General features: G+C 37.2%; 1 protein-coding gene across 1 annotated transcript; it reads right to left on the bottom strand.

The window, feature by feature from the left end:
• Positions 1-5324: 5324 nt before the first annotated feature.
• On the bottom strand, positions 5325-12370 carry LOC120113229 (histone deacetylase 6-like). Its single transcript, XM_039134028.1, has 5 exons — positions 12243-12370; positions 11166-11275; positions 10945-11072; positions 5922-6047; positions 5325-5841 (listed from the first exon to the last, which is right to left on the bottom strand). The coding sequence occupies exons 2-5, from the start codon at positions 11196-11198 to the stop codon at positions 5664-5666; spliced, it is 465 nt and encodes a 154-aa protein (XP_038989956.1). The 5' UTR covers positions 11199-11275; positions 12243-12370; the 3' UTR covers positions 5325-5663.
• Positions 12371-12982: the final 612 nt, after the last annotated feature.

The raw sequence follows: 12982 nt of genomic DNA, 5'->3' as shown, positions 1-12982 counted from the left end.
TGACTCGCAATCTTCCGGAGTTGACTCGAGATTCAGACTTTGGTTTAATTGAGTTCAACACTTAGCCAAAATTTTTTGAACCAAAGCTCGATGCTCTTAAAGATAAATTCACATATATTTGCCTGAAACACTAGATTAAATTCATTAGTACAACATGAAATATACTCAAATGTTTTGAGCTCATCAAAATCAAATAGGGGTATAATCAATCACTCCACACTCTGGCATTATCATCTTGGCCATCCTCATGCTTTAAGTTTGAATTTCTTATTTTCATCTGGTGTTTTAACCTGATACACTTACTCACAAATCTGAAATTAATAAAACTTATGATGATTGTGCCCTTGCAAAAGCTCATAACATTGCCTTTTACTAGAAAAGTGAACCAAATTGCTTCTGCATTTGATCTTATTCATTCCGATGTTTGGAGACCTACTCGTGTTGGCTCATTATCTGAAAATACTATTATGTATTATTTGTTGACGATTGGTCGATTTTCATAGGTATATTTTTTGTGGCAAAATCTAAAGTTATGCAGGTGTTCAAGTATTTTCACGCCATGGTACATACATAATTTAATAAGAGAATCAAAATTCTATGCTTCGACTCAGGGGGTGAGTACATGTCAAAAGATTTTATTGAATATCTAGCTACTAAAGGAATTACTCATCAGGAGAGTTGTCCTCATAAACCCCAACAAAATGGAGTTGTAGAGCGAAAGCACCGGCACATCGTGAAAACTGCATGTGCATTGCATCTCCATGCTTCTCTACTAATGATATATTGGATGGAAAGTATTTCGATTATTGTTTACTTGATCAATTGATTAGCTACTACTGTGTTGGATAATATTTCTCCATTAGAAAAATTATTTGGGCATTCTCCAAATTACAAATTGCTCAAAATTTTTGGGTGCACCTGTTATGTGCTGCTTCCTATCCTCTGAATATTCGAAATTGGATGCCAAATCAATTAAGTGCATATTTCTTGGATATTAGGAAACATAAAAGGGATATCGTTGCTTTGATTGGGTGAACAAAAAATGGAGAATTTTCATAAATGTAGTCTTCTTCAAAAGTACCTCATACCTTTCTCAGTTTTCTACTTCTACTTCATCTGATTCTTTAATTGCTCCCTGTCATCATTTTCTAACACCATGCAAAATTTTGAAACATCTGAAAGAAGCAATGCAGTTTTCCTTGATATGCCTCCCCCAACATCAACTCACGATGTAGGTACTACTTTTTCAATTGATCCTCCACCATAAATACATTTTCCGTCACTGCTTTACCACTTCAGCATTCATGTCGGAATGTTAAACCACCAGATTATCTTTCACTATTTTCTATTCTAGATCCAATTTTCATTCCTAGATCCTACAATCATGCATCAGAAAGTATGGAGTGGAATCAAGCTATGAAGCAAGAGATAGAAGCATTAGAAGCCAATCACACATGGGACATGGTTCCTGCTCCTCTAAATCACCCTATCATAGGCAGCAAGTGGGTCTATTCAATCAAGCTTATATCTGATGGCTCTCTCAATCGTTACAAAGCACGGCTTGTCGTCCAAGGTTTCAATCAAGAACATGGAATTGACTATGATGAGGTCTTTGCTCCGATTGCTAAAATGACCACCATTCATACTTTAATTGCTATTGTAGCAACCTCTAATTGGGACATCTATCAAATAGATATCAGGAATGCATTTCTTAATGGTGAGCTCTCCGAAACTATTTATATGCAAGTTGAAGAAGGCATTGTATGGCTTAAAACAAGCACCATAGGCATGGTTTTCTAAATTAAAAGCAGTTCTTCATAGTGCTGGATATAAGCAAAGCTGCAATGATTATTCTTTATTCTATTCCAAAACCACTCACGGAAAAGTTTTCATTTTGGTCTATGCAGATGATATATCGATAACATGAGATAATCATCAAGCTATTAAGAATATAAAAGACATTCTTCACTAATCTTTTCAAATGAAAGATTTTGGGTTAGCTACCTATTTTCTTGGGCTAGAAATTTCTTAATGTCCCCATGGATATTTTCTTAGCCAAGGCAAATACACAAGAGATATTATCAATCTAGTTCGGCTCACAGATGATAAAATTGCAGACACTTCTCTGGAGCTAAATGTCAGATATGAGAGGACTGATGGAGATGCCATTGCTGATCCTACACTCTATAGGAAGGTAGTTGGTAGTCTTGTGTATTTTACAGTGACACGTCCTAATATTGCTCATGTCGTGCATATTGTAAGTTAATTTGTTTCAGATCCTCGCCAGTTGCACTTAACAACAATCCATCAAATTATTCAGTATCTTCGTTCTACACCAACCTTAGGTTTATCCTATTTAAAATCATCCTTTTTTGAATTGCGAGTATTCTCGGATGCAGATTATGCCGGTTGCCCAGATATGAGACGATCAACTATTGACTATTGTACTTTTCTTGGTTGCTCATTACTTTCTTGGAAATCAAAAAGGCAGGCCACAGTTTTGAAGTCCTCCATAGAATCAGAGTATCGAGCAATGTCTTCTACGTGTAGTGAAATCTTCTGGCTTCGACGACTCCTTGGTGATTTTGGAGATGCTTCTACTTCTCCCACTCCACTATTTTGCAACAATGAAAGTGCCATAAAAATTGCCAACAATCCCGTTTTTCATGAAAGGACAAAACATATAGAGGTGGATTGTCATTTGTTCGTAAAAATTTGAACAAGGCATTGTTTCACTACCACATGTTTTTTCAAATGAACAAATTGCCGATATCCTTATGAAGATGCAACCAGAGAATCATCATAACTACTTGCTTAGCAACTAATGATGAGCCACCATTGGTTTGAGGGGGAGTGTAAATAGAATATCCTTAATATACCTTCTGTAATTGTTTTTCCATTATGCTAATATTGTATAGCTCACACTTTCTTATTTGTTGTCCTAAACATGGCAAGTGTATATGTATAGTAATAGCTAATTGCAACATTTTCCAAATTGGCTTTTGGTAGAGCTGCTTGTATTCTTTATAATGGGACGATCCCCAATGAATAAGATTGAAGAAGATTGATCCCTTTTCCTCATATATCCACTTCATATCTATTCTCAAAAAGTTGTAGTATGGGGCTATGGTAAGGATGTAGTGTGGAGCTGCGGTAGAAAGACTAAGTTACGGTTACTCTTATGATAAAAGATAAAGTAAACATAAAATGAATGAAATGGATTAATTGATTGTCGAAGGGTCGAAGAGTCTCAATATAGAGCACAATTCTAGTACTTATACTACTATAAGTTAACTACCCACAAATATGATAATTCTTTACTTTAACGGTTGCTTCCCACGTTTGATCTCCATCTCTGGTAGTTCTGGTAATTGTTGTCAACTGTCTTCTAACTACACTTAAGCACGATCATTCTGCAACTAACTATCAGACTGGTAGTCATACCTTATTAGCCTTAACGTAGTTTGTGTTAGTCGTCTTCATTTATTCGGCCTACAATATAGTCTTTTGTTCTTGAGAATCTAAGATTGGTATTTTTTTTCTCAATTTTCTATTAGACTGACTCGAAACTTAATTATTAAACCTAGTTTTCTTTTTTGTGGCTGAATTCTATCTGTTCGACCTAGTTCATACCTTTAGTTGAACTTTATTTAGTTTTAGCAAGAGTCACGCGACTCATATGTTCTGATTCTATCAACTAGATTTACATGACACTTGCTTCTGGCTTTATCAGTCATTGTATAGACGTTTGTCCTCGTATAATTTGGCTTTTAGAATATGCATCAATGAATCTTTTTTAGCATTCCTAGCTGGCTTCCTAATAATGGATTCAATGTGAAAAGCATCCATGAATGTCCACATTTCATCAAATCATCTCCAGACCATACTCAACATTATACCGAAACACGCATCTAACCAATGCTAAAAAGCGTTAAAATGCATCTAATTCCATGGAAAAGCTTCCAATAGCCGGCCATTATTCCCTTACCTCATGCTACAATTATTCAAGCCAGCTTTGTTCTCTGGGTTTTGAATCTAATTCCATGCTTGGCATGGGGCTTTGCTATAAATACCACTCCCCTGGCAGTGACAAACCCAAGCCAAGCACCACTTCTAAGAGCTTTTCTTACCTTCTGTTGTGTGAGAGAAGAACTGCGAGCGGAATGGCATCCTTGAAGGCCGAGAAGCCTGCTGGGCTCACGTCGCAGCCCAAGGCAGGAGAGAGTGCACCCAAGGCTCCGGCCTCAAAGCAGGCCCCCAAAAAGGCCGAGCGTAAGCCCCGGGAGCCCAAGAAGAAGGTAACCCGGATTTCATTATCTCCTTCCAAAACCAAGGTTTTTAGCAGTCTCATAGGACTCAGAAGGCAACCTCATGATATGTTTGACGGCAAAGTTTTAAAGGGAATATTGTTTCGCTTAATATTTAGGTAGATGGTTAGAAATAGGAGTTTGTTTCTATGATGTAGTTCTAATCATTTTGATTTTAATCTCAAGCAGGCCAAGAGTGGCAAACCAGGAGCCAAGAATTAGTGGCAGCAACTAGGAGTTGGACATCCCACATGCACTCGAGTTATATCGAGATGATACTTTGTATTTCTTTTCCTTATACATGTGTGTGTCTTCCCTTGTTTGGCTTTCTTATTATTGTACCGATGTTTGTGTCCTGAACTCTTATGGTTGGATGATTACCAGAACAAGACGAATAGTAGTTGTATGACCATGCTATGATCGAATAAACTGGTAATTTATTACAGAGTTTGGCTCTGCTCTGGATTGATTTGATTGGGTAACAGAATATTTTGACTCAGTGATTATGAGATTTAATCGAATCGATTCATTTGAAGTTATGAAACCAAGTACACTACCGGATCTTAAAATGTTAAACCATTAATTTAATTATGAACCGGAATGCACCCAAACAAACCCCACAGGCTGAATGATGTTTTTTATCATATTCTAATCACATTCAATGGTGTCAAATATATCACAATTTCTGGGTTGATCGGGGAGGGGAGGCAGAATAAAGCACAGAATCGGAACGATATGGTGGCCAGGCAAACATGCAACCTCTCAAGAATCTTGTATTACAATTAGCCAGGAGTTAGATGAAGCAGTATAAACCAAGCTAAGGGGAAAAAGGGCAACCAGCAAGAAAAAGTATCAGGGTACGATGGAACCACCGTTTTAGCCATCAAATATAGGCACCTCAAAAGATTGATTGCAAACTGAGAGGACAAAAGACAAACAATTGGCCAACTTGTAACCAATTAGCTGAAAGGCTGATAAGCATATACTAGAGAAATATGAGCTCCAGTAGTCCTTTCGCAGGGCAATCGTCTCAGGAAGAAATTTCAATTCAAACATGGGGAATGAAACTAGTGGCTTCACTCGTTTAAGGGTTGCACTATCAATTTACCGTCACCGACAAAGCAAAAACACAAGAAAAGAAGAAACAAATCTAGAGTTCAGTTGCTGGCATCTCCGTTCCAACAGAACTCAAATTGTCTGCTATTTCTAACATCTTTCTGTCACCCCACAGTCTGGTATAGTTCTGGAATAAAAACACCATAAATCCCTGTTTTAACGGAAGACGGATGAAGACATGGATGGAACCCACTTTTCTCTTCACCTCAACAGGAGCCGTGGCAGCTACATACCGGAAAATTAAGATCTTGAGGAGGAACTTTCACTTTGAGTGCTAAACTGCAGGCTTTCAAGGGCACGAAAAGGTGGGCTCTGTCCAAATTTTAACAGATGGGCAACTTCATAAACAGGTCGCAACTGCCAAATCATCTGAACATCAAGATATGCTTCACAAGCAAAACACCATACTGACAGATCACTGTCACAAGTTCAGAGAAAACAATATGAATGTTTACTGAAATCAATTTAGCATAGAAAAGAAATGCTGATATAATATACCTGAAGCTGAGAGCTAGGCAGTGCCCTGTTTCTTGATGATGACTGAGCATGTGTTTGTTGATAAAGCGGCTGCATAGAACATCTTTACAGCTTAAACACAGCCAGTTTTCAGCAGGGTGGTGGCATCTGAAATGCATAAGATGCTTCAGTTAGAAATTTAACCTAAGCTTGATGCAGTTCGAGTTTTTTAGTTCAGGTGTATGGGTTTATAGACTCACACGCATGCATGCACTCTCCCACCCGTCAAACCACTGACACATGCACATGTGCAAGCAAATTGAGATTACCAAACATCTGAGAAATAAATGGTGCATACATCTACAGTTTGCTTTGTCAGTTAGTTTCTGCATAGACCTTAAAATGGCTACTGATTTGAACAGTCAGAAATTCACCGCCAGAAGGCTAATCGACAATCATTAACCAGGCATATGAACGGGTTCACTGTCGAAGGACAACAAACCGGACAAATATGATGGTTGATAAAAGAACAGTGAGAATTGGAACTTAGCTACTGCAATCAAATCTTTACGCTGCATGATGAACAATGTCCCCTGCCAAACTTACACCTAAAACAGCGAGTGATCAATGATCCATAAGGGACTTGGAGGCATTTGAAATTCTAGCCAGCATGCAACCCATGAACTACATTATTGTTTGACAAAATGACATAGCAGTAACCAAACTCTGGATTGATGAGCTAATGGCATCAGTGCATTTGAAGGAGATGGACACATTATTTTTTCACAAGTAATATGGGTAAAGCTTACCTGTATTCAAGTCATTATGGAGGATAAGCATATTTCTGGAATGAGACATTTTATGATTTAAAACTTGAACTGGTTATTTAACCCAAATAGGAAAAAACATTCTCATAATATAGCATTTAAGTAAGATTTTCAATGGCTAAAACAAATACGTAGATCAAACAGAAAATCGATTTTATTTTCAACCTAATTCTTAAGATTTATAGAGACACGCACAAGACTAACATCGATGACTAAAACAAATACAGAGATCAAACAGAAAATCAATTTTATTTCTAACCAAATTTCTTATATACACATGCACATATACACACACAAGATTAATTTTTTCAACGACTCAAACAATTTGTAGATCAAAAAGAAAATCAATTTTATGTTTAACCTGATTCTTATAGACATATAAGGCTTGAATTTTACATATATAAGGCTAGAATTGCAGACCATGTAAATATTTCACATATAGTTTTGGATTTATTTTGAAAGTTTTGGAAAGCATTAGAATAGTCAAAATAACTATATTCTTCAAACTAAAATTTTCCCTCTATTTTTATTTATTTTTGTAAATTAGTATTATTAAAGTTCATGCCTCGGTTTTACTTGACTATAATTTTCTGGAACTTTTTCATGGGATTAATTTGTAAAATTTAAAATTTGTTTAATCATCTAGATAAATTCTATCAAACAAAGATAATTATAGCTTTCCTTTTAGAGCTAATCTCAGTTTTGTGTAATTAATTTGGTCAAATACAACTAATTTTCTTAGAGATGACATAAATTTATGCCTATGCGATCTACTTTCTTCTGCATTGCCTATGCCCATACTCTCTCACATGTTTCTGCATAGCACTATGGAAACCATATTTACGAAATTTAATGTTGGACATTTCCCAATGAAACTTGTTTAACCATAGATGAGGGTTAAGTTTGATGAAACAAATTTACTAGTTCCAACTTACCCGTTGGACGAAGAAAGATGAGGAAATGAATGCAATACAACAATAATAAGGAGCTTGGAGACCGAGAGGGAAAGTATGTAACGATCTACAATTAACTTGATAATTGAGCAATTACAAAGGTTAACAATGAAGGCTGTTTTCTTACTTAGGAAATTGATAAACAATATAAATAAAAAGAAAAATGTTTACCCATGGTTCTCATTGACTTACACAAAGCTTATGATAGGCTACCAAGAAAGGTAATTAAGTAGAAGACTATGGAGGATATGTATGTCGGTTTGCATTGACAAGGGCTGGAGTTGTTTGTATTGTCACTCACAAGAGGCTTGCACCAACAATTACACTAGCATCACAGATTTTTAAACTAATCATAATGAATTTATGGTTAATTAAACACTCCAATCTCAAGAAATGGTATTGTATAGATGGCCAGCCAATATGGTATGATCTTTGATACAAGAGCAATATGCCTTGATACACCTTGCTCCAAATGAGCAGACATTTTTTCAAAAGGAAAAGAAAGCACACCGAACAGTATTAGGTCAGCGAGATGCCAATATGCCTTGAGTCAGTGCAAGACAAACCCAGTTTTCCCATTGTCAGTGTGTATGTCCCCAACCTTATTGGTTCATGGCTAGTACGATATGTAACAACAGATGTCAGGCTAATATATACAAGGTTTCAACAGCTGCTGTTATTACTGAGAAACTGTGCCGTGGTATCTGTTATATGCAGGGTATTAATTGATGATTAAAGCACATGACTAAATGTTAAATTCTATTTATGGAAGAAAGATTTAAACATGAGAGCTCAAAATCAGCAGAATGAAAATAGAGCATATTGGACACAAGTTTATTTAAAATAGAAATGAAGACGAGGCAGCAATTAAGATTGATGGACAAGAGATATCGCGAAGTGAATTTTCTTATTATATAGGATCTACGATACAAAATAATGGAGAGGTTACTTATACAAAATAATGCTGGTTATAGCTATGGTATGCAAAATAGAGAAAAGATAAATAAAACATATCGAGGGGTCAGTGCAGTTGGTGAAGTCATTGGGGGTTAGAACCAATGACCAGGACTCAAGTCCTGCCCTCATTCAATTTTGGTTGGATTTACCCTTGTCCTGCAACTCAACTCAACTCAACCAAGCCTTAATTCCAAATTAGTTGAGATTGACGAGCAGCATAAAACTATAGTCACATCATATGAGAGAGAGAAAATATAAGAGAATTATAACTGGTTGGGTGAGGTGAGGAAGTGCCTCTCAGGAGCTATATGATCAACTCATAGTCGCATATCATGGTGACTTAAAGGAAAATTGATCAAATAGAAATAAGAGTTGCAATGTTATATGGCTTTAAATACTGAACAATAAAGAAAGTTTATAAACATAAGTTGAATGTAGTAAAAATGAGAATATTGGGAAAATTGTGTGGTAAACTAGAAAGGAAACAGCGAGATAAGAGTAGATAGAGAGCCATATCAGTTCCAAAATCAAAGATAAAATGACAGAGAAACAATCAAGATACTATGGGCATGTATAATGAAGATCTTAGAGGAATCCAATAAAAGGGGTTAATTTTTGTTAAAGGATTGAAAAAAAGAAGGAGAGTGCCTAAGGTAACACGGATGGAGATTGTAAAAAGGGATATTAAAAAAAAAAAGCTTGAAATAGTAAGCTAACAATGCTGGGCAAATGAGGATCCATAAAGCTGATCCAAAATAGATGGAACAAGATTGGATGATTATGGTTATGAGATTATTGCATGAACTAGTGTATCATGTTGGGCTAGTCTAGTTGACAAGATTCAAGCATGAAACAAAGGTATCTTCCTATTATGAAAAAGTTATTTTTCAGCATGCCTTCTGATGGCACTATGTTTTTTTGTCAGCATGAATGCCCAAAGTACAGAATTCTAGTCACCGAACTCCAAATTATCTTTAATATGGATCTGGCTAGAGATATTAAAATGCATGGAGCCAAGGGAAGAGGGCTTATACTGTCATACACCATGTTGAATGAAAGCATAGCATCACATGTTCGTGAGGCAAAGGTGCAACATCAAAGTAGAGATGATTAAAACAAATAATAGAAAGGAAAATGGATTTGGTTGCACGTGACGATAAAAGGCACAAGAATTGCAATCAATGAAGCATGGTTCCAGTGTTATCCATTGGGGATATATGAATTATGTGGCATTTGGTACGCTAGGATGAACTTCAGACAGAAGTTATTGAAATGAAGCAGACTTCCATCATTAACAAATGGACTTGGAGTTTTAACCTTTTGTCTTGCAGCAAAATATTCTTAGAAGAGACACGTAGCAGGGAACAACATGTTTCTATGATGTCCAACTAAAAAGCAAAGAAATGGAAGTCCACCTCTTTTGTGTCATTTAGGAGCATTAAGAGTTTGGGTGTTGGATGAGTAACAATAAATGCATGAATATCCATAAAATAAAGTTGTCACCATAGTCGGCAGACTTACCCATTTAAAGATATTTTGCTAGCATTCATTAAAGATCCTTAAGCTGGTGGTCAGTACATGATTTTGGCCCATAACCTCTCCCTTTACTTTATTATCACTGATATATTTTTTTAGAAAAAGAGAAAGAAAAATGGAAAAAATCACCCTTTATTTTCATAATATAGGATAACTAACACTAGCATTTGGAATTAACAGGCATGCTTGTAACTCTGCATTGTGTTTTAGATGATATGATGAAAACTTATCGGTCCATCTTTCTGACCATTCCATGTCTGATATTTTTAAAAACGAAAAGAAAAAGAAAAGAAAACTTTGCATTATATTAGTGGTTGAGTAATCCTCTTTTTAATCCATAGTATACAAAACTCTTTTTGTATCTTCACAATTCAATTACCAGCCTTTTCTACTAAAAGGCCACAAGCAACCATAACTTACAAGGATTTGTTACCAGTCCATCCAGCACTCAAATCATTTCTAAACATACATAATCCAGTGCTCATGAGTAAGATCTATGCAAACAACAAAAAGTATAAAGTAGAAGACACCTTTACCCATAAGAATCAAGTCTCCAAATTACTGGACAGAGGACAAACCAAATACTAACCGTTAAGGCAGATCTCTGTCATCATTATTAGTAACAAAAATTCATTTTTTCCCACAAAGTTTCCACATACAGTGACCTCCCATGCCTAATTCATGATCTATCACAGGTTCTTAGTAATTCTCTTCGATCTACTTCGAGTTAGGTTAGCCAAAAAGAGGAACCAAATAAAAAACACCGACCAAGGTTTGGAGACGAACGCTAACCTGGTGCAAGGAGAATCGGGGACGGGGATGTGAGAGAGGTCAGAAGACAGCGAAGGCAAATGATCACACGATGTTCGAGCTTCCACCCATCCGGACTCGGCCCCATAGAGCTCCTCTGCCTCTGCATCCTGAGAAGCAACAGGAAGGTGGAGGTTTTAGAATCTTTAGAGAGAGAAGAACACGAAGAAGGTGAAGGAAGTAGAGATGGACCCGTTTCTTACCCACCCCGATGTCGAGCAGCCCTTCTCTGCCATCAATGGTGGAAGCTGTAGATAACGCTTTGAAAAACGGATAGCTGATCGAACTGGAAAAGTGACCGAGCCACGAATTACTGGTTAAATCAAAAGAAAATAAGAGATATCATCATAATCGCATACTAAATATATTATATAAAAATATTTATTAATATTCTTCTAGACTCCCTTGCAATCCTTCTTAATATTAAATAATTACTGAAATAATAGTCATGATAACGGTGTTATAATGAAAAAAATTGACAATAATAAAACAAAATAACAGCATTATTTTAACCTTCACTTCTCAAAAACAAAATAATAATATTTTCAAAGCTATAATCATTTTTGGTGAGAATTTTATGATAAAAATTTGAATTTTTTGAAAATTTATTTTATTTGAAAGAATAAGTAAAGTCAATGATCATTGTTTATATTATAACGATTCATTGCAAGAAAAAATAATGACCTTCATATTTTTTTTTTCGCGCTATTTATCTCAATATAATAACAGGGATGGCCGAAATCATTATAACAACCATTAATAATAGTCATAACACACCGTTATCTGAAATCATCCTCTTTGCTGCTGCTAAAAAGTTAAAAACAAGAAAAATATATACATCGGATTTTCTATTGACATGTCCATCACGTAATAAAGGCTTGCAAGGGAAAAAAAATCCCTAACATCAAAGAAGATAGAGCCCATCTACTCAGCAAAAAAAAAAAGCAAAAAAATACAAAAGAGACAATAAGTAATGGACGAGGGTATCAAGAAGCCGTGAAGGGGAAAGGGAGCACAGCCTTGCAAGGGGGAGGGGGTTGGGGAATCCCGACATCAAAGTAAACAATATCTGCTCATCCAACAAGAAAAGGGGAAGAAACAGGAGCAAACCTCAGAAGTTAGGGATCAGGAGACTGTGAGGGAGGCACGGAGGAAGGGAGAGGGTCTGATTGCCAAGCTCCGGCAGCCAAAGCTCGAGCTCGAGGTCGGCCTAGAGAGAGAATATCCCAGTGGCCGAGGGCAAGAGGCCAGAGAGAAGGGAGGGAGAGGAGGGGGCACACCTGGAAGCCGCCGTAAGCCGTCTGGATCAAAGCTGCCGGATATCGTGGAGCGTTGGAGGAAAAGAAAATGGAAACGAAGAACCAGAACGCTAACTCTTCCGAATCGATCAGATTGGGAAAACTTTGCATTTTAATAGCAGCCGGTTTATATGAACCACAATAAGGGTTCGAATGTATTAGCGGTTTAATCGACGGTTCGAGCGGCATTGAGCCTTTGACAAATAAAGCCGGTTTTAGCGAAAATGGTTTAAGGCCCTGTTTTAGCGAAAATGGTTTAAGGCCCTGTTTGGGGGAGCTTTTGGAGGGCCAAAAAGCACTTTCTGGCCCTCCAAAAGTACTTTTAGGTAAAAAACGGTGTTTGGTAAAATTTTGGAAAAGCTGTTTCAGCTTTTGCGGGAAGCTGAAAACAGCTTTTTGGCAGAAGCTCCATTTTAGAGCTTTCCGAAAACGCTGTTTTCAGCTTTGTCGGAAAGCTGTATTTTTTACAAAAATACCCCCATTCAAAAAAAAAAATTCCTCCCAAAAACCTCTCTCTCGCTGCCTGTTCCTCTTCCACCGAACCCCACTCCCTCTCCCCCGCCGCCGCACCCTCTCCTTCTCCCCCGCCGCCGCACCCCCTCCCTCTCCCACGGTGCGGAGGTGCCGAAGAAGAGGAAGACGGGTGGTCTTCCCCTTCCCACGGCGGCTGCCGGCCACGATTTCTCCATCATGGAAAGGGGAGGCGCCGAACAAGGAGGTCC

Source organism: Phoenix dactylifera, chromosome 15, assembly GCF_009389715.1.
Source record: "Phoenix dactylifera cultivar Barhee BC4 chromosome 15, palm_55x_up_171113_PBpolish2nd_filt_p, whole genome shotgun sequence".
NCBI classification, from domain to species: Eukaryota; Viridiplantae; Streptophyta; class Magnoliopsida; order Arecales; family Arecaceae; genus Phoenix; species Phoenix dactylifera.
This window is presented reverse-complemented; position numbering and strand designations above follow the sequence as displayed.